The sequence below is a fragment of the Sardina pilchardus genome, chromosome 13 (genome assembly GCF_963854185.1).
Source record: "Sardina pilchardus chromosome 13, fSarPil1.1, whole genome shotgun sequence".
Lineage (NCBI taxonomy): Eukaryota > Metazoa > Chordata > Actinopteri > Clupeiformes > Clupeidae > Sardina > Sardina pilchardus.
Genome location: NC_085006.1, coordinates 9,461,193 through 9,482,757, shown reverse-complemented (window position 1 = coordinate 9,482,757; position 21,565 = coordinate 9,461,193). Strand labels below are relative to the sequence as shown.

General features: G+C 41.3%; 2 protein-coding genes and 1 long non-coding RNA gene across 5 annotated transcripts; 2 read left to right on the top strand and 1 right to left on the bottom strand.

Annotated features, from left to right (window-relative positions):
- Window positions 1-5,180: 5,180 nt before the first annotated feature.
- On the top strand, window positions 5,181-10,101 carry LOC134099301 (uncharacterized). The gene is made up of 4 exons (XR_009941116.1): window positions 5,181-5,539; window positions 6,623-6,649; window positions 8,088-8,169; window positions 9,921-10,101. It is a non-coding gene; the product is annotated as an uncharacterized LOC134099301 (long non-coding RNA).
- LOC134099300 (protein moonraker-like) lies at window positions 8,490-13,726 on the bottom strand. Of its 2 annotated transcripts, none has more exons than XM_062552099.1 (6): window positions 12,996-13,726; window positions 12,511-12,813; window positions 12,163-12,412; window positions 11,802-11,911; window positions 11,443-11,505; window positions 8,490-9,985 (listed from the first exon to the last, which is right to left on the bottom strand). In XM_062552099.1, exons 1-6 carry the CDS (start codon window positions 13,104-13,106, stop codon window positions 9,917-9,919), a joined length of 906 nt encoding a protein of 301 aa, XP_062408083.1. In that variant the 5' UTR covers window positions 13,107-13,726; the 3' UTR covers window positions 8,490-9,916. The 2 variants fall into 2 exon arrangements, with proteins under 2 accessions (XP_062408083.1, XP_062408084.1); XM_062552100.1 differs by having other exon boundaries at window positions 12,163-12,409.
- A 641-nt stretch (window positions 13,727-14,367) lies between these two features.
- Window positions 14,368-21,412, top strand: slc35f2l (info solute carrier family 35 member F2, like). 2 transcript variants are annotated; one of them, XM_062553167.1, is made up of 9 exons: window positions 14,368-14,566; window positions 17,469-17,572; window positions 17,914-18,089; window positions 18,274-18,401; window positions 18,612-18,771; window positions 19,287-19,443; window positions 19,641-19,693; window positions 20,075-20,229; window positions 20,826-21,412. In XM_062553167.1, exons 1-9 carry the CDS (start codon window positions 14,537-14,539, stop codon window positions 21,096-21,098), a joined length of 1,236 nt encoding a protein of 411 aa, XP_062409151.1. In that variant the 5' UTR covers window positions 14,368-14,536; the 3' UTR covers window positions 21,099-21,412. The 2 variants fall into 2 exon arrangements, with proteins under 2 accessions (XP_062409151.1, XP_062409152.1); XM_062553168.1 differs by lacking the exon at window positions 14,368-14,566 and having other exon boundaries at window positions 17,335-17,572; window positions 17,918-18,089.
- Window positions 21,413-21,565: the final 153 nt, after the last annotated feature.

Genomic DNA, 21,565 nt, shown 5'->3' with positions numbered 1-21,565 from the left:
AAGTTAGAAAAATACGTATTTCAAACTATATCATGTCTTTATAGTTCAACATGTTATTTCACCGTGATTTCACGTGTTTGGGGGCACCACACATCCAAATAAATGCCCTTAATGGCCCAAAGGCTATGCAGTCTCCATAGGTTAACATGGCAAAAACTCGAAAGCTTGCCAGGCCTTGCTTGCCTAGTTACGGGTTGCTAAGCCACGATTGGCCTGTGGCGGTTTTAGGGCGTGGCTCTGGAAGGGTCAATTGTCGTTGAGAAATCTCAGATTTGAATGTAGTTTTTGCAAGTTCAACATGGGTTTCAGGTCAAAAGTTGAATGAACGAGTACTTATGTCCTTCCGATTTCTTACAGGTTGAGTTGTTGTTGCCCATACCACGCTAGCATTCTGCTAATGAAGCTTGAGTGTATGACGTCATTTACATTTTAAAAGACGTTTTAAAGCAAATAAGTGACTCTAAAAATTCAAACACCTTGCAATACGTAATTTCTTTGCATCCCCTTTCGAAAACAACATTCAAATTAATTGACAAAAAATTACATTTTGAGAAAAGTGGATTTTGAGGGGTATAGCTCTAGGGTTGCCAACTTTCTGAAATCCAAATCAGGGACACCCCCCCCTCTCAACCCCACAACACCCCTCCGGTTGCATGCGCACAGTAGCCTAAGTAACACCATGAATTCACACATTTTACAGTGATAAGTTTTAGAGGTTTAGACAATTTTGCATGAAGTAATTTTGTCGTAGAAAAATAAATTTGTTAATAAATACGGTTAATATGATGCTGTTTAATTAATTTACAAATGGTGCACTGTCACTTTAAGACTCTTGCCAACTCTTGCCGGCTCCACTCAGTGGCTACTGTGCCTATGGCTGTGCCCTTGCAGTTTATAAGTGATCAGGAGTGGAACTAGTCTTCACGTTTTTCTTAACGTCTTTCTAAACGTTTCTTATAAAAAGGAGATATCAGTTATCAACAATGACAAGCCCGCTGGCACTCTCTCTCCCTTTCATGCGTGCAGCGCGCTCAAACCCGTTCCCAATTACGTTATGAGTAACAACGTCAATTAGATTTGCTGCAATAGAGATTTCAAAGAGTAGGCTATCATCTCTAAATATGCTGTTTTGATATTGACATCGTAAATGTAAACGATCTCTAAGAAGAGTGTAAAGCAGTTTGCAGTAATGTTAACCACAACGTCGTTGCTGGAAAAAAGAAATAGCGAACAGCCCATTATAACTTGTGCGTGGCGGGCCAGATCTATATGATACAAACTAATGTATGCTTGGCGTGCCGCATTAGTTTGGACACCCCTGAGCAGGGTGGGAATTATACCAAGGCCATGAGGCCATGGCCGCCGTTGCCCTACACTTTGGCCTTGATGCCCCCTAAAAAAAACCCCATCTTAAGGCCACAGTGGCCTTTATGCCCCTGACTTAGGTGTCAAATACGGAATCGTCCCGTGCAGAATGTGCAGAAACCTGTCTGAAAACGGCTTATGATGCTTCCATGAGGGAAACATACCAAAACAATGGCACTCATATTTGCTGTTGTTTTCAGAAGTATCTCATGCAAACATGCAAAAGAATGAACTATTGTAATTATATAGCCTATCTTACATTAGTAAAGCACACCCCTGATGTGCATAGTTTTCACAAACTTTTTGTAAATAATTTTGGCACAAACATTGACTGCTTTGAAGTGAAAGTGCATGTCTAACAATATAGCATAATACTAATTGTGATATGATGATTTGATGGGGGGTGGGGTGAGGTATGTGTAGATGGGCCCTATGACCCCAAAGTCTGCCATGATTGGGCCTCAACTTAAAGAAGTTTGAGGCTGTGTTAGTGTTTCTCAAAGCCTACAGCGGCTAGCGGGTCTATGTATTTGTGTCGAGATAACCCTGAAATGTAAAACCATCGAATTTTACTCAGTGGCCTTTGTGCCCTATCATGTGGCCTTGGTGCCCCTAAAAAAAAAAGAAGGTGAAGGCCAAATGGCCTTGCCCCTAAAATGACGAAATTCCCACCCTGCCCCTGAGCAGTCCCGCGGCCCTTGCGGCCCACAGGTGCAAAACTGAAAGTTCGTTGCGGCCCTCGTTGGGGTGCTGGCGGCCCAAGTTTGGGCTGACAAGGCTGTGTTTGAAATACGGGACAGGAGCTGTCCCTGAAGGGACAAATCAATATTACTCATAATTCGGGAAATCCCGCGTAATACGGGACGGTTGGCAACCCTATATAGCTCCATAGACCTCCATGCATTCTGCACTCCAAATGTGAGCGCCTCTAATGGAACCAGCGTGGAACTGCAACCATTTCAAAACCGGAAGTATAACGACAGTGGCACTTCTCCCCTTATTAGACATTCTCTGTTTAGGCCTACAACTTCAAATCCGGTTTGTCAATGTGTGGAAAAAAGTTTTGCACACATTTTATTTTCCATTTGCAAGTGTGCATCTGTTTTCTACAGATGAAACAGATCTACAGGAAATGAATTTACAAGTAGGCCTACAAACCTTTTTTACATTTTTTTTTTTACAAATTAATGCTCGGAAACGTTTTACTGCACGAGCACTAGCAACTTTAACAGTTTTAATCTACAGTAGCTAGCTAAGTACATTCCTAGCAAGCATGAAACAAAATTAAGGCTGTTTCTTAGGCTACAGGGCAAAGGGAGAAATTAATCAAATTAAACTGTTTCTCCTCTTTGCAAATGTGTTTTTCACATACAGATTAATTTAAAACATGTTGCAAAGATAGGCTACTTCAACCTGTAGTGTATTTCATTATGCTATAGACCAGGGGTTCTCAAACTTTTCCAATCTGGGCCCCCCAAACACTGCAGGGCATGAACCATGCCGCCCTCACCATATCTCGGTAGTTTGATGCTGTGTAATAGCACCTATTACTAGGCTAATAGGGCAAGGTGGCACACTGACTCACAGTTTTTCCACAATTTGACCATCTCAATGCCCAAATACCCAGTGTCCTTATTATACTATATATACTGTATATATAACACTGCTTAGACTCTGCTCATTGTTGCTATAGCCTATAATATTAGTAGTTGTAGTAGTACAGTAGGTCATTATTCTTGCCATCTTTCTGTAAGGTACTTGGAATGAGTTCAATTTGATGTGAAACAACGTTAAGTACTGTATGTTCAAAGCTGTGAAATTATCTGCTCAATTTTGTACACACAACCTCAGGTTGTCGTCATTCTGCTTTGAACACGGTTTTGTTGCATTTTAAGTATGCGAGTTTGGACAAATATGCGTTGCGCATCCATGATATTCTCGCACATTACGGAGAGGATTGCGGTACTTCAAACTGTTGTCACTGAGCTTTAAACTTGTGTTTGTCTGTGGCGCCAGGTACGAGTAGAAAAAGACTTTCCCGAGTGTTAATGACTGTTAATTAAATTTAACTTAAATTGTAGCCTGATGCACTCGTGTGCATTTTAAATCTGAAATAATGTGGAATGTAAGGAGGCTGACATTAAAAGAATGCATCTGCAGTTGAAACTATATCTGCAGCTCTATGATGCAAATCCAGTAGCTAAATGTCGGGTCTTTGCTTAGTTGTTGACAGCGCAGTCTTTCAGAATTCAAATGATACATTTTAGTGTTTTTACAAGTTGAAGAGTGGCATTTGAAGTAGAGGCTCATTCATGCCACATGCATTTTGCTACTGCGAGGTCCATATGCGACCCCCAGAAATACTCTTTAATTTTATCAGTGAACTGTGGCGCCCCCCAGTTTGAGAACCACTGTACTAGACTATTTTTGTGTTGTGTACATCACTTTTAAGTGCCCCCTGGAAACACTTCCGTTTTGTTGTGAGTTTCGGAGTGTGTTTCTGATTTGTACTGTATGTGTTGTGAGTTTCGCAGCGCGTTTCTGAAAATGCCAGTCAAGTTCATCCACACCAAACTCTGTCATCCATGCCTTTATGGACCTTGCTGTGTGCGCTGGTGCAAAGTCATGTTGGAACAGGAAGAGGCCATCCCCAAACTGTTCCCACAAAGTTGGGAGCATGAAATTGTCTAAAATCTTCTTTGTTAATGCTGAAGCATTCAGAGTTCCTTTCATTGTAACTGAGGGACCAAACACAGCTCGGGGATGACCCCTTCCTGTTCCAACATGACTGTGCACCAGTGCACAAAGCAAGGTCCACGAAGACATATGACAGAGTTTGGTGTGGATGAACTTGACTGGCCAGCACCGAGTCCTGACCTCTGGGATGAATTGTGTGGTACTCACCCATCATCCGTATACAACAGAGTTTTCCTGGTCTTGCCAATATACAGCAACTTTGCACAGTCATTGAAGAGGAGTGGACCAACATTCAACAGGAAACAGTCAACAACCTATATGCGAAGGAGATGTGTTGCACTGTGTGAGGCAAATGATGGTCACACCAGATACTGACCTGAGGATCTACAGACTCTACAGACCCCCTCAATAGGCACGGAGGGCTGTTCAGGAGTTCATTTATTTCCAGTAAAGCCAGATGTGTTTGAACCTGCTGCTATTGTTAATGTAATTAGTGTCTACATGGACCGCTTGGTTGTTGCACCTACTGAATCAGCACTAGTGACTAGTGAATCACACAGAACTTTGTTATTATTGGGCAAACCATATCTTATATCCAAATATTCAGTGTTCGAGCAAAATATTACAGAAGATGCAGTTAAAACACAGCACGGTAGGCCTAGCTTGCCGCCTACAAGTTCACATCCACTCAACGAGATTATTAGGCGTTGTGTGAGATGGCCGAAAATACATTCAGAGTGAAAGTAGGCCTATAAGTACTGATTCAACTTCTTTACTCAAGTAAAAGTATCGCAGACTCTGAAATGTATCAAAGTAAAAAGTGTCTGAGCCATTTTGAAGGACTATTTTACCAGTTGTTTAAAAGAAGTGGACTGTGGCCTACAATGGTAGGCTATATTCTGATTTCACAGCTATTTCATTGCTGAATCACCAACCCCGCCCTTGTCTTGTGGGAGGAATAACAGGCAAGGTCCTTGTTTCACATCCACTTTCCCTTAGACAAGAAAAACGTGGTTGGAAAAATCTCAACAGAGAAATGAAACTAGGAAACGGGATGCGAAACAATGCCTTTATATGCAGCCGAACTGATTTCTTTTTCACTCCAGCGTCAAGTTGCCAATGTGTTACAGGCGTTGCTGTCCTTTTTTTGGAGTAGAGCCGTGTGTTGACCGTGTATTACATGGGTATAGGTAGTAAAAACTGGACAAAGGCTGACCTTTAAGTATGGATTGGTAAGGCAACAGTAGCTTTCTATCCAAGAGTCTGTAGATCCTCAGGTCTAGCACCCTCAGGATCTTCAATACCACTGAAGACTGTTGGGCTGTATTCAACTGTCAGAAGAACAACTGGAACCACTAAAAGAATCATGTTGGTCATTTACCAACACTGCCACTGTGATAATAAATAAGACACTGAGATGGACGATACTCAGCCAGAACTGACCAGCGAGCCATAGGAATGGACACTAAGATATCAGGTATGCAGAGCTAGTGAGAGTGGCGGAATAGACCGCCTGACAATTGGTCGGCTGCACTGTCTGTTTTTGTGTCGTCGTAGAATCGTCGTAGACAGGGTTACGAAATGTAAAATGTCAATGCATTTTTGTTGAATGTTGTGTACTTGCTTTTTGTCGTTTCCTATTTTTAAATGATTGGCTATACAAAAGGGCGGGAAAGGTTTTGGTATAAGAATTCTGCTTCCTTACCACGTGGCCGGATGCTATATCGAAGTGATCGCGTCACTAAGTTTAAGCGCCACGATATTGCAGAACAATGGATAGAATAATTTGCTGCCTACAGGTAAGGGTCTTTCAGAATGTTGGGTGTTGGGTGGGTCTGCAAGCATCGGGAGTTGAAGATAGTGTCCATATAGGTAGCTCTTGGTTGATGATGTTTTGGCCGGTTGTAATCGGTGCTTTCTGTCTGGAGCCGACGTGCAGTAGGTGGTCCATGCTGTGGAGAGTTACCGTTTGTAGCCAAGTGAATCTGAAAGCTCAAAATCAGGTTATTTTATGTTATGGAGCAGGTGATGATCTTTGCATGTATTCATGGGTTTCATCAGGTCCCTTGCCACAGATGTGTAAAATCAATCTGGAAGGAGACTGGAGCACACTGATCTCACTTGCAGACTTTTGTCGGCGCAAACAGACTTAACGTTTCAACACGTGTCTTCTTCAGAGGACACACATAGTGTCGAAACATTAGTCTGTTTGCACCAATAAAAGACTGCAAGTGAGATCAGTGCTCCAGTCTCCTTCCTATGTGATTCTCCTGGTCCTACTGATAAGCACCTGTGACAGCAGATGACTATAATGCGTAGAGTTCTTAATTTGAACAAGTCTGTAGTTTTAGTTCTAAAAGCTCAGTGAAGTGTTATTTTGTGCTATAGTGCAGACTAATGACACAAATGTGTAAAAACATTTGATATTGAATTCAATACTGAAAACGGTCATGTGCATTTTCAAGGAAATCTGTTGTGAATTAATTGCTTTTAATGTAACTGCTAATTTGTGTAGGCTATGATGTGTATTGACAAACATTTTAATTGGATTATTTTGCAGAGGACATGCAGGGATGTGCATCCTCCAGTAAGTAAACATTCAATTAAAAAACTGTTTAGGAACCATTTTTAGTGCTCACAATGAAACTGTGGTAAACCCTGCCAGATTCATTTGAACTATGCCCATTGATCATGCCTCTTGTGCAGTAAAAATAAAGCGCAGACTCCCCAGACTAATGTTCAATCTTAAAAGATTGAGCTATACAGTTTTTCTCAATTGTTAACACACATTTTCTGAAAACATGCCTCATACTCTCAGAACTCTACACACAAATCCAAAACAACACACACAATGGGCAAAACCCTGCAATTCTCCTGCAAAATGACACTTTACCTTCAAAACAATGTAATTTCTCCTCAAAATGCTCTTTTGTTCTCAAGAGACACACACAAACCATCATATATCAAGATATTTATAAGGACCAGTTGAACACTGATGCTCAGTGTAAAACACTGCAATGAATTGAAAACACTTCTTCTCCATTCATCATAATGACTTGGGCCTTTTTTTGTTCGGTGTTACCCTACAAACAGTACAAACAGTAGATAAGCTGATACAGTGAGTTGATATGCTTACCCTATCAATATTCTTAAATATCTCATTGTTTTCTATTCTATTTTTCTTTGTATTTGCCATAATGTTATGGCGTTTTCTTTTAGGACAATGCTCATGATTTCAGTTTCCTGTTCAGGAGACAGAAGCCCTTGTGTTGGTAATCCTTCAGCTGCCAAACAAATAGTAAAATACTGTAAACTGTGTAGGAATACAAAGTAGGAATACTTTCCCCAAATACTTGAAGCATACTTTATTTTTACAGTCCTACAGAACAGCCCACAGGCAATACTGTACTACTGTGCTCATTGAGCTTGTACTGTACGGTACTGTACTGTATTGATACAGCACTGCAATGTTCTAGTGGCTCGGATCTCATCGGAGATTACGGTCCTTGGCCTCCCCGTCCTCCTCCTCTTACTCACTCCTCTGGCTCTGCCTCTGCCTGTACTACTATACTGAAGCTCTGATTGATAATTGTAAGTGACAGGTGTTTGCCCATGTGATGAGTCAGTGTGCATGGTAGGGCAGTTAGCTTTAGAATTTGAATGGCATTGTGTTCCTTGAGAGAACACTCAAAGACATTTTCTTCATGAAAATTGTGTCAAATGCAGAGAATTGTGGGTAGGGTTTTGAAAGCAGTGTGTTTTAGAACGGCAATTTGAGTGTAAAGCAGAAATTGTGCTTATATAGTTCAGAATCGGTTCAGGAGGTTGGTGCATGAGCTACATATTATTGGAATTGTGTCTCAAGTACCAGAAATTGTGTGTAAACAATTGAGAAAAACTGTAATATGGTGATATCCAGAGTAATGAGACTGGGCAGTTTAATTTTTTTTTTTTATCATAGTAGAAAAAGAAGTGAAAAGAAATGACCAATAAAACCAATAAAAGCATAACTGTTTTTCCCTCAGCTGCCTGTTGAGTGTGTCGATAATAAAGAGGGCAAGCCTGGACAAGTTATCTATGATGACAAAGACTTCCCCATGAGACAAGGTACAGTATGTGTTCAGATAACCTGTACGTCTAAAGACTGCTGTAATAGAGGCTCATATCTAAAAGGATAAAATGGAATAAGAATGTCTTTGTGTCTGCAGCACAGTATTCTCACTCCACAACACTCACAATACTTCTCAACTTTTTCACACACACAGAGACACAGAGAGACAGAGACACACACACACACACACACACACACACACACACACTCACTTATAGGCTCCCTCTGCTATTATTTATTATTTATTTTATTAGTTTGTTTATTTAAAAGGGACAATGTACATCAATTGAGATTCTTTGTTTACACTCAAAATGTAAATGTGCCAGAGTTAGCTAAAGAGCTAATTTTCATCTGTAGGCCCTTGGCAGGTCAACATATCATCACAATACTGTACATTAATACTGTAAAAAGAATACAGGAAAGATAGAGAGCAAATTAGGAGAGAAAACAGAAAGATAGAATAGATACAAAGAATTGCAGTGCTTGGAATGAGTTAAACCAGCTATTGATGAGCGCAGTTTTGATAGTTTTTACTGTAACCCATCTCTTCAGTGTGGTTTTACTGTAAATAAATAGCTGGTGCTGTCTCTAATTTCAGTTGAAAGGCAATTCCAATAATTTGAGGCCCGTACTGAGAAGACTGTTTGGCTAAACTTACTATGTCTATAATGTACAACATAGTCTCCCCTGCTGCCCTAGTTGCCCTGCCACTGCTGTCCTTCTGTTGTAGAAATCAGCGGAGGAGGTGCAGGCCCATGTAATATTTTGAAAATGAGACAGGCATCTAGCCTAGGTAAAGTAAAAAACTGTCAAAATTAAATAAATTGTATTTAGTAATGATATGACAGTGGTGATAACTGACATAGGTACAAGCACGACCTCAGCCAGTTGGGTTGGCCCCTTGAGCTGTGGATTTGCCCAAGGTTTCTTCCTGGACAAGGAAGTTTTTTCCTTGCCCCTGTTGCTCCTGGGTGTCCCTTGGGGTGAATTCTAAGCAGGTGGTTGGGAGACTCAGAGGAAGTGATAAACCTCTTAATAGAATCCTCTGGCTTTTTTTTGTTGTTTGTAGATTGAAGCGCCTATTCTATTATCAGGCTTAATTTCATTTGGGTTATAGAGGTTTACCACCGTCTTGTGTTCTTCATGAAACAGTGGTAGGGGTGCTAACTGCGTAGTGCACACATGCAGGCAACAATATATATCAAAGGTCCTTTACTGCTCCAAACCTGTTATACATGTAAATAAGCAAACAGTGATTCTCAGTGTCCAATCAGAATGGAAGGTTACTGAGGAGATGGGACGAAGTATAAGCTCACCAGATCTCACATTTATACATGATTCAGATCTTGAAATATTGCAGTGGCAGTTTCAGCGCTCCCCATGGATTTTCAATGGTGTCTGTCAATGGGGTATTGTGGTGATTGTGTGTAACAGGTTTGATTATAATTGGACATTTATTTGAGAAGATAATGATAATATCATTATGTGCCACACCCATTTTAAAATGGCAGGGAAATTTGTGTATGAGCTCTCATGAAACAAGAGGAAAAATGATTGATCAAAATTCCACCCCAGTTTCCAAAAACATAAACATGCTTATAAGACCCCCGGTGGACTGATATGGGTGTTATCTAGTTTTGCTAGATCATACACTGATTTGGGACCATTTGGAAAACAACAGGGATCCAGTAACTAACTCCAGTAAACAAGAAGTAACATTTCTCTTCCTTTGTCCTCCCATCTTCAGGTGCAGAGCCATGGGGAGACGTGAGCAAGGATGACTCTGCCAACCATATCGAAAATCAAAGTAGCCTAAAATTGTCAGGGAGAGCAGATGAAAATTAGTCTGGTGCATTATATATGTTCTATATAAGGCCATGTTGATTAACATGGTTCTTTTTTAAATAAATAAAACATAATAAAACTGCTGATCTTTGACTTTTTTTACAGTAAAGATTCCACACACTGACAACACGGATTTGCAGATGTAGGCTACAAATAATTTTTACATGCACAAACATTTTTTACTATACAAAATCTTTTTGCATGTAGGCTACACAAAACATTTTTACGAGCTCAACATTTTCTACAGACACAAACAACTTTTGGCGAGAATTTTATACCATAGCGTATGAGAGAGCATTTTGATCATTTGCATCAAAGATTCTAGAGTGGAGAGTAGTGCTTTATGATCTTTGATTTGCATGCAAGGGCATCACAGGGTGATGTAAAAATCAAATATTTATGGGTGATGTAAAAAGCTCTGGTCTAACACACATAGGCACAGCGAGGAATGTTGTCCATGTGGACTTCTTCAGACATCATAGCCTATCATTGTTAAATCGTAAGCCTATATAGCCTACTTGTGGCAATCTATGGTGGCAATAAGGCTCACGTGTAGCCTAGCCTAAAAGTAGAGGGTAGCCTACAGCAGCAGAGGTATACGTTTTGAATATGTGACCCATTTGGAGAAAAGAAAACAGCTGGACAGTGTGTCTTTAATGGTGCTGTTTCTAAATCCCTGTGGTCTGGAAACCTCAGTATGTTCTCAGTTCTGTCTCACTGGATTATGTTACATGGAGGACCGAGGACGGGCTAGGCATAATGACGTGAGATCCCATCCATCAGGGGAGGCGAAACATTTATGTGCAATAGATCTATTTTCTTTAAGACATGGTTTGATAATGATATTATTTTGATTAATCAGTTGTTTAACCAGCATGGCCAACTATATTCATACTCAGAATTTTTACACAGGTATGGAATCCCCATTCTTCCGGGACTTCTCTATTGTGTTTGATGCAATACCATCAGGTATTATTTCACTCTTTAGAGGAGTGGGGGTGAGTCAACATCTCCCTACATTGGGTAGTGTGTGTAACACAAGTATTGGAAAGGTTTGTCTTTCACCACAAGGGAATATAAACAGAGCTATTCGCATACTTTTCCAACAAGATCTTATTACTACTCCGTGTTCTTTATCACACTGGTCCAATTGGGTAGGGGATATCTGTTGGGATAAAGTTTGGCTTTTGGGTCCGTGTATGCTTCGTTCATTTGATATTCAATTGAGAATCAAAAATCAAAAAATACAAAAATGACTTGTTATTTCATTATGTGTTTATGAATGTGATACGAAGAAGCAATTAACGCTTTGTTTTTCAGACTTTCGATTTCACTGTGATCACTGGAGATTGTAAAAGATGGATACACTGCCTCCCTGTGTTGGGACATTAGAAGTGCATCTGTATATAAGGTCCGATACATACCCTCTTGGTGTGTTTGATGTTCTGGGACCGAAGCTTCTCTACATCCTCCTGAATGTCTTTCACCTAAACAAGACACCAATTCATTTGACTTTTCACTACATTCAAATGCTTTTATTTCTCACATACAGTTAAAACAGTCTACAACTTATTAAAACGTGAAATTCAATGCAGGTGTGTTCAATATCATAAAGTGGCACTCTTTGTGTACTCTTTAAGTATAGGTAAACGTTTGTATACGTTATACTCTTAAAATCAACATTGACCCTAAATTCCCCTAGACAATTCCAACTGTAATGTCTGAAAAAGAGAGTGTACTGCCTGAGTGTACTGACTCAGTCAGGCAGTATGTAGGGTCAGACCTGTTGCTGGAGGTTGTAGATGATTCGAGCCGAGCATGCAGCCTGCTCCTGCCGACGGATCTCCATCCTGCGCTGCTCCTCCGGCTCCAGGGGCTCGCCCACCAGCCGACCTGGAAATACACTTCATTACCGATATGCACATTTACACAAATACTCTTAGCACACATACAGGATGCACAACATACCGTGCATCTACAAAAAACACAGAAATGATTTCACATAGACCCTGCGCAATGTGAAATCGAGATATGCAACAAAATGCTATAAAAAACACTTTTCCTACAAAAACTTCTCTTTTGACCAATCAATAGTATTTCCAGTCACACAAAGACAGCAAAGTGTTCATCCTCTAAAGACATACCTTTATTAGTCAGTTGCTCTATCCTCTGGACACAAGTACCCAACTCCTTCTGAAGCCTGCGTATCTCTTGGCTCAGTTTACTGCCGACTTTGGGCCCCAGGTCCCTGGTGGGAGGCGACTGGCCATATGCTGGTCCAGTGGGAGCCGATAGCTTCTGAGGGGTGTACACCAGCACCTCTGCTCCTGACTTTGACACAGATCTCTGAACGTTCCCGGTCTGCTGTCCTTTAGAGGTAACCTTCTTTGGCTTCTGAAATAAATATATTGTTGCACTCACATTTACATTACAGACATTGCACCCAGTCATTTTAACAGTGATGAACCAAGAGAGCTCCACTCGCTAGTTACCTGCTGGACATCTGTGATGCTGTCATCCTGAGAGTCATGCTCTTGTTTGCAAGGTGAGCTGGTGAGGGGGGTGCTGATGAGGGACTGTTGGCGCCTTCTCCTTAGATCTCTCTTAGCAAGTCTGACAGCTGTCTGCAAACGCTCTTCTGACAGCACGGAGAAGCGCAGAGAACTGCCGCAGCTGTCCCCATCTGCATGCTCGGTGGTCCGCTGCACGAACTTCTCAATTACAATGGGTGCCGGGGGCCCAACGCGGGTTTCTCGGTTAGAGGGGTCCAGCGGGATTGCTTTGTTGAACAGCAACTGTAACGTTTCACAATTATGATTGCTATTCATATACAGATCATCTGCATTTATGTATTGGCAATTACTGCATACCACAAAAACAAATACAATAGATGACTCATGAGCTATTTATCGCTAAGTCATTGATACTCATTCGTTAACCAAACGTTTACTTAAGGTTGATTTGTCCATCAACTTACCTGAGTTTGTGGTCTCTGGGTGCTGCGAGTCGCACCTGATCCAGTAGGGATCCAACACCCATTTAAATGACTAAAGTCTTCAAATGACACTCTTTGAAACTTAGCTGTCATATTGCCTTTGATTTGCTATGCATCTAAAATTAGCCTAAATTGTTACAGCCTATATTTACACACATGTTGAACGTTAGGGTCATTGGCTAATGTTAATGTTAGCCTAGAAGAATGGAGTTTATGAGGAGCTAAGTTTTAAGTTTGGCATGGTCCGCGAATTTGGCCATGGCATACAAGGCACGAGTAGTAGTGGGACAAACAGACGTATGCCAACTGTTTATCCTGAAGTACCTAAGCATGCCGATTTAAATTCAGGTCGAGCTAGTAACGTTAAAGCTAGCTGATTAGCCATGTTGCTAAACTCACTGAGAAATGTCAAATCCAGGTACGCGACGTTTAAGTTACAAATGCAATCTAAACGAACGTCAAAAACACATGATATTACTGTACTTCAGTGCTATAACCTATCGATATACTTTAGTCGGCTGTAATTAAATTCAAATAAGGGATTTGACAAAAATAACAAACTCTAGTATGCCATGGTTTAAAACCGCCGCCGACGCCATGACAACACACAGGAGCTTCTTCTTCTTTTATGATGATGCGAGCACATACTTTGCTCATTACTGCCCTCTCTCAGTATGAATGACAATGACAGCCTTTTACCAGGCATACCCTTTGACAAAGCTTCTTCACTGAACTCTCTCTCGCTCCTTCTGATGGCTCTACAACAATTATATGTGCGTGCGTGCGTGCGTGCGTGCGTGTGTGAGAGATTATTTTGCATCAAAGATTCTAGAGCGGAGCAGAGCGCTCTATGATCTTTGATTGGCATGCAAGGGCATCACAGGGTGATGTAAAAATCTCTGGTCAAACAGACACACAGGCATAGGCACAGAGAGGAATGTTGTCCATGTGGACTTCTTCAGACATCAGTAACACATAATTGTTAAATCAAACATAACCTACTTGTGGCAATAGGCTCACATGTACAGTAGAGGGTTCAGCGGCAGAGAGGAAGCCGTTTTGATTATGTGACCCATTTGGAGAAAAGACTACAGATGAACAGTGTGTCTTTAATGGTGCTGTTTCTAAATCCCTGTGGTCTGGAAAATCTCAATATCTGTTCTCAGTTCTGTCTCACTGGATTATGTTACATGGAGGACGGGTTAGGCATAATGACGTGATATCCCATCATCGGGGGAGGCGAAACAGTTGGCTGTGCGTTGCAATATTCTAATGTCCCTCTATCCTTCTTTTCCAGCAGATGGCGGAATGTAGACCTACTGTAAGTATCACATCGAACAGAAACGAGTAGAGGAAGAGCGTTTTAAATCCGACATGGCCGCGACGCATAGTTTGTAGGAGATGCTGCAGCAGCTGGGTTCTTTATCTCAGCAATGATGTTCTCAGCAATGCTGTTCAAACAATGTGCATTATATTGCGGAACATTGAATAAAACGTAGACAAGGTCATTCGACAGGGAGAAGATGATGTGGGTGCTCTCCCTGCTGAGATCGGTAAGTTAGCCTCGTGCTCAGTGCTGTCATTTTACTTCACGTGGTCTTGACTTTGTGAGTAGTGAGACTTCCTCCAATCACATTCAACCAAATACAGCTCTGGCTTAATCGAACGTCTTTTTAAAGCTCATATATAACTCATATAAGTGTCTCTGCTTAATCCAATGAGAGGGAACATCATCGCCCCCATTTAGGTTTAGTTGTTGCGTATTATGCGTATATGTTTTAGAAAGCATGTTGTGTTTACAGTCTATTCGTAGAGGCAGAGCAAGACAGACAAGGCAGATGTCAAACACTAGCCTATCTCAATAGCATACGGGTGATATTGCATTAATCATTTAATTGTATAGCCCATTTATTTGAGATTTTATTTACAGTATACAGTACACGATACTGTACTTCCTACTGTTAAGAGTTACAGTGGTCCTGCGCCCTCTGCCTAATCGGTGAAGTCAAAGAAGTCCCATGACCACATTTTTTCGTGGATGACCTACCTAGGTGTGGAATTTTCTTCCCCGGAAGTTAGTGCCAGTGGCGCCACCAGGACATTTGAACAGAGAAGGTTAAAGCAGAGCGGATAGTCATCAAGGATCTTTGATTTGATCAAGGGTGGCCATATGAGGCCATTGCAAATCTTGGGGTGGCACACCAAAACTGGGATGGGGGTGGAGGGTATTTAGACTACCCACTAAAATATCACAAATATGAGTCCATTGAGGCCTAAGCCTATTTGCAGTGTTATTTTATGTTGTAATGACCACATAAGAAGAGTTTGGATCCAAAACGCTATGTTTAGTGCATTTTCATATCATTTTGTTTTTGGAACTGTAATTGGGTAATTGCAATCTACTCAATCAAAACACAACTGTAGGCTACTTTTATTGATATTACCTGAAAAAAACAATTGAATAACATGACTTCAAGTACAAAAAATGGATTAATAGTGTTTTGGAAAAGATCTCTTGATATGCTAGGCTATATTGTTTTCAAGACAGTCTAGGCTACCCATAGAAGTATTATGTGATCATGCTTGCATATATCTTATGTTCGCCTTTATATTAAGGAAAAATACTTTGCTTCTGCATTAATGCCATCTGATGCATGCTAGTAGAAATATGTGTTATCTGTGTATGCCATAACCAACTTTTGATTCTTTGATTCGGAAAGCAAATTCAATATTTTGGGCTGCTATTAGAATATATTAGGGACTGTGTTGCATTCGCTAGGCCTAAAGCGCGATTCCATCTCCCCTATTAAAGTGGCATAGGCCTTCATGATCCAAAGCACAGGTTGTTGCAGGAGTGGTGGTAAATGTATCGGTGGCACTCGCTGCAACAGTGTGCGGAATCCCTCTTCATCGTGCAGTTTGCGCATACAATCACCAGTAGCATAATTGATACAAGTGCCAGTCCGTGTTATGTTTTATTCAAGTGTTCAACAACAGTGTCTAATATGGATTTCATTTCCGTAGTAATATTTAGATGGTTATTTGGATGTTTTTCCTGTCAGGGAGAGAACTGAGTTGAGGGGGCACATTGGCCTGTCTAAACTATGTATAAGGTTATACCTGACAGCTGAAATCCTGGAGTTGGCCAGCAACGCTGCCTGTGATAACATGAAGACTTATCATTTGGCTTTTTTGAAGTTGGACTCCAGTAGCCCCTTGAATAAATAACAAACAGTCCCTTAGAATTCCAGCCTCTGGGTAAGATGTAGAAATGTGCTGAATTTTCAAAACCAGATTACTCGGGATCGGCTTACTTTGCGGAGGAATGCTTGTGTCCGGTCTGGTAAGGTTTGCCGTTTATTTTTGATATTAATATTATTGATATATGGTATGCGCGCTGAAGTGTTTGTGAGATATACCACTGAGAGTAACATGTGTGGAGATGGACAAAGCGCTGTGTGCAGAATGGAGATATCATGTTTATCCAAAGATCATTTTCTCGTGAACCATTTATCACAGGACCAAGCCTCTAATATCATGGGAAACCTCAGGTTCCACTCTTCCATGTGATACCTGTGTGATTTATGTGTAATAAGTACTATATGTGAGCAATTAAACAGAATAATGGGTTTGAATTTGGACACATTTTGCGCCCGGCGGCCACTTAGCCAGAGTTTATGTTGTGGCGGCCACGGGCACGCCCCTGGCTAGTGCGGCTTTGCTTCAGGGTCATGGTCGATCGGATCTCTCGACACAGCGAGAATTTCATGGAATGTCAGAACATGGACTCTGCCTGCCCATATAATTCCTCTGTAGATCAGGGATTTATCCCATTTTAAACATTAATTTGGCCACTTACTGTATTATGTATTCCTTTGAGGTGCATTTCTGCAAAGAATCATTGGTTTGGTGTGCGTTGTCTGGTCTGGTGCATTGACTTACATTTACTCTGAATGGAAAAAAACCCAAATATTGTCTGCAGCTGCTCTCTCAAATGAAGAGCACAGAAATGATAAGACTCTTTTTTTCATAGTTTCTGGTGTTGTTGTGAGAGAGAAGTGTGTAGTAACTCCCTGAAGAGTTATGTAAACAGTGCTATAAAGTTACAATACAGATACAAGAGCTCATTTGCTGTGAATGTTTTTATAACACAAGGTCACACAGCCAGCGGTATCATGGTCATTCAGAGCAAACACACCATCTCATAATCCATGCTCAGAAATATTTTCACATATTCCCCAGCAAGTTTCATTTCAGGAGGCAAGGCTTAGTACTGTACCTCTCTCTAAGTAGACTTCAAAGACTAATCTTTGCCCTGTGTTTCAAAAGGTGTTAATGATTAGGCTAGAGCACATTCAACTTGGAGCCTCTCAGTACAGAAGATGTAGCTTTGTGTCAGTGATAGGTTTTAGATAGGGACTGTATGGTCTCATGTTAAAAATGGAATCTGAACAGGGGGGACCCGATGAAGACAAGATGACTCCGGAGGAGCACCTCGCAGAGCGCAAAGGACTGCTGTGTGGACTCCGAAGCTACAAATTCAAAGATGTCTTCACATGGTGAGCATGGCTGTTGAGAACTCTAGTTACATTTCGATGGTCGTTGCATTTCACTGAGCTGTAACTAAATGGTGTCAGTAGTTCATCTCATCAGATGCTTTATCGCTGGGCTAATGATTTGGAGAAGATTAAGGCATCATATAGCTAATTGATTTAAAGGTGAATCGTTTAAATGATAAGTGTGTGCACTGATGTGAACATTTCTGTTCTGTGGTTTCTGAGCTGTGTTGGATGTGTTTCCAGTCTTCATTCACAACTTGAATAGTATGAGTAGTATACCACCACTATGTAAGCCACTAAGAGTGAACTCTGAATGTGTGTATGATGTGTTTTCATCCAAGGCAGCTGTTCAAAGCCATTGCCATGGGCCAGTGCCTGTCCACACTTATATGCGGCACAGCGGTCACCTCACAGTACCTGGCCACTGACTACCAGCTGAACACGCCAATGCTGCAAAGCTTCCTCAATTACTCACTGCTGTGCCTCACATACACAACTGTATTAATCTTCAGGAAAGGTAAAGAACCTGCTCATACAGATGTTACTGGAATAGCATGTGCTAATTTGTAACGCTCGCAATATGATGGCAATATCTAACATTTATACCACTTCAAAGACTTGAAGACGCGGTTTGAGAGTGACATTTATGCCATACTATTTGTTGTTTTAGTAACCAATAGGCTGCTTCTCTTTTAACATAGGAGATGGCAATATTTTGCAGATTTTAAAATCAAAATGGTGGAAGTATTTTCTACTTGGCCTGGTGGATGTCGAGGCCAATTACACAGTTGTGAAAGCTTACCAATACACAACTCTGACAAGCATACAGGTAAGCAAGCACCCATCATCCAATCATGAAAAAATAACATGAATGAGAATAGTGCATTTTACACTTTAAACATTTGAATTGCATTCATCAAAATGGATGAATGCAATACCCTTACCCGTAGTTACCTCAAGGTGATGGCCTGCAAAGATGACATTCTAATGATTTGTCGGGTTGAAAACGCTGTAATTTTCTTGTCGTCTTTGCCTGCAGTTGCTGGATTGCTTCGTGATCCCAGTGCTGATGGTCTTGTCCTGGTTCTTCCTGAAGACGCGCTACAGGCCGGTCCACTACGTGGCTGTGGTGGTGTGTCTGGTGGGCGTCGGGGCCATGGTGGGAGCGGACCTCCTCGCCGGCAGGGACCAGGGATCCTGTGAGAAAACGTGTTTTTAGTCTTTAGTGGTTTCAAAACTCGGTCCAAACTCTGCTTCAAAGACTAAATCCCTCTTTGCTCATGTGTTATGTTATATGCACTGGAAAGATTGCATGATGACATTAGCAAAGATGCTGTATGCACTGAAAAGATGACATGATGACATTAGCAAAGATGTTGTGATACCCTTATATAGTCTATGAATAATACTACCAAGTGTTGTTAATAATAAGATCATTGTCTGGTATAATTTCCTGTCCTCTTCTCTTTCTCTTTTCCTGCCATCATTCATGTGGATGAATTAGAGTATATACTGTATGTATGATGTAACTGTTATGACAACTAAATAATGCAAAGAGTTTTAAACAGTAGAACTGAACGCTGGTAGTTTCAACTCTTTCACATGTTCATTCTAGTGATGGCTAATGTTTAGTCATTTGCTGCTACCTGTAAGCATGTTTCTATAATGGATCCATTTTAAAGTGTGCCGTCTCGCTCTTTTTCTGTCTGCACAGCTGCCAACATTCTGCTGGGAGACGGGCTGGTTCTGATCAGCGCCTCGCTGTACGCAGTGTCTAACGTGTGTCAGGAGTACACGGTGAAGAACCTGAGCCGGGTGGAGTTCCTGGGCATGGTGGGTCTCTTTGGGACCCTCATCAGCGGGACCCAGATGTAAGACGGCTCTTACGTAACTCACGTACCTCTGTTAAACACACAAACACACATAGTCTCTGCTAGTTACCTTTTCAAGTAACTAAATTCTAAAAACAACGTAATTCCATCCAACTGTTTCTTTCTCCATATGTGATTAAGAAAATAATGAATGTGTTAGTTTGTTAGTCTTAGCCCTGCCTTGCTTCACCTTGTAGGGGCATCCTGGAGCACAATGAGTTGGCTAACATTCAGTGGAACTGGAAACTCGGTGAGTCTTTGCATTCTGGGAGCACAGCAATGACCGCAATCATCTGTATCTGATCAAATGGAATTGAATCAGTGCAATGGGACCTGACGATGTTAATGAATCAGGGCTCACATGTCTTATGTCACATGTAACATTTGTAACTTGAAGGTCAAAGGTACATAAGTGAATAAACAAAACAATTCCTGTGTTACTGTCCATTTTATGTGTTTCTCTATGCGGCAGGCTCAAAATAGCATAAATAATGCATTTAAATGCCCGAGTAAAGGAAATGTAGAATGGATAGAGAGGTCCAGGAGCATTTTTCATTTTTTGCTATTCTACATTCTTAGATGCACCAAATGATTGTGTGTAACAGCAGGGTCACATTTCTCTCTCTCTCAGGGCTGCTGCTGGCTGGCTTTGCCCTCTGCATGTACCTACTGTACAGTTTCATGCCTGTGGTGGTCAAGATGACCAGTGCCACTGCAGTCAACCTCTCCCTGCTCACTGCTGACCTTTTCAGCCTCTTCTTTGGCCTTTTCCTCTTCCACTACTCGGTAAGTCAGTCAGACGCCTTAGTTAGTAGACACGTTGTACTGTATGGCTTACTGAGATGAATACAGGAGAGCACCAGGCCTATGTTACTTATTAATGTTAAGAATACCACTTGAATGCAGCTAGCTGCTTGTATCTTGAACACTTTTGACCAGTCTTCTCCCCTGTCCAAGGAAGTCTTTTGAAGGATAATCTTATTCCATTTTGGGCTTTAAATGAATTCAGAGCCACTTACTCATGACCGGTCACCCTGACATGTCGTGATTACATTTTACTTTATCTCACCTTAATCAGTAAGCCATCTGCCATTGTGTCAAGACTGGGTCAAAGTACCACGACTCCCTCCGTGAGATGTTCTCTCCCCACATGAATAAAAAAATATTTGCACTGTGTGACCTACAGTCTTAGACGAAATGGTGACCTTGATTTGAAAGCCTGGTATACTACATCTGTTCAAATTGACCGTAAGATTATCCGTGCTTTGTGCAATCTTTGTTTGATAAGAGGTGGTTTCGTGATCCATCTTTTAGAGAAGAGAAATAAGCTGAAGGCCCCTCACCACTCACCTCCACTCCGTCTTGCTCTGTTGTGTCTACAGTTCTCCGTGCTCTATATTGTGTCTCTGGCGGTGATCCTTGTGGGGTTCGTCATGTTCAACACCGTGCCAACACTGACCTTGGCCCCCCCTGCGGACCCACAGCCGGAGGAGGACGGGCACGCGTACCAGGGCTCTGTCTTTGAGGTGACCTCCACAGAGCCGGTTACGGCAGAAGACGAAGGAGCGGAACGTTGTGATCCCAACGGCCTTACGTGGAGGGAACCCACGTACAACCAGTTAACGAGTGGCGAGGAGAGGGGAACAAGATTGTAGCCTTTTAAAGACTAGTGCCGTTCAAAATCTTTACCATTTCACTCCACACTGAGTACATTATCTAGTGAATAATGCACTATAGTGAAATGATGAATATTTCGAACATTATTTTAGGTTCCTGAGATTATTTTTATTTACTTTCTGTCTGCGGTTATTTATCATTTCCATATGTTTATGGCCAAACTACTTTTCCAAAGTGCTGCTAATATTTCCACAATCCAAGAACTATGGTGACACAGAACTTCAAAGTTCAGTGTATGTCAAGCAATGTGTTCTGATTTTATAGTAATAAATGTCATATTACTTGGCAGAGACACGGTCTGAGGGATTTCTTCTTACAGTAAGTGTTAAGACTTAGACCTCTCATTTAGGCATCTGTTATGTTGATGTCTGTCAGATATGACATTTTAGCTCAAGTAGTTTAAAATGCATTCAAACAGAATTTACAATAGGCTACTAATTAGCAC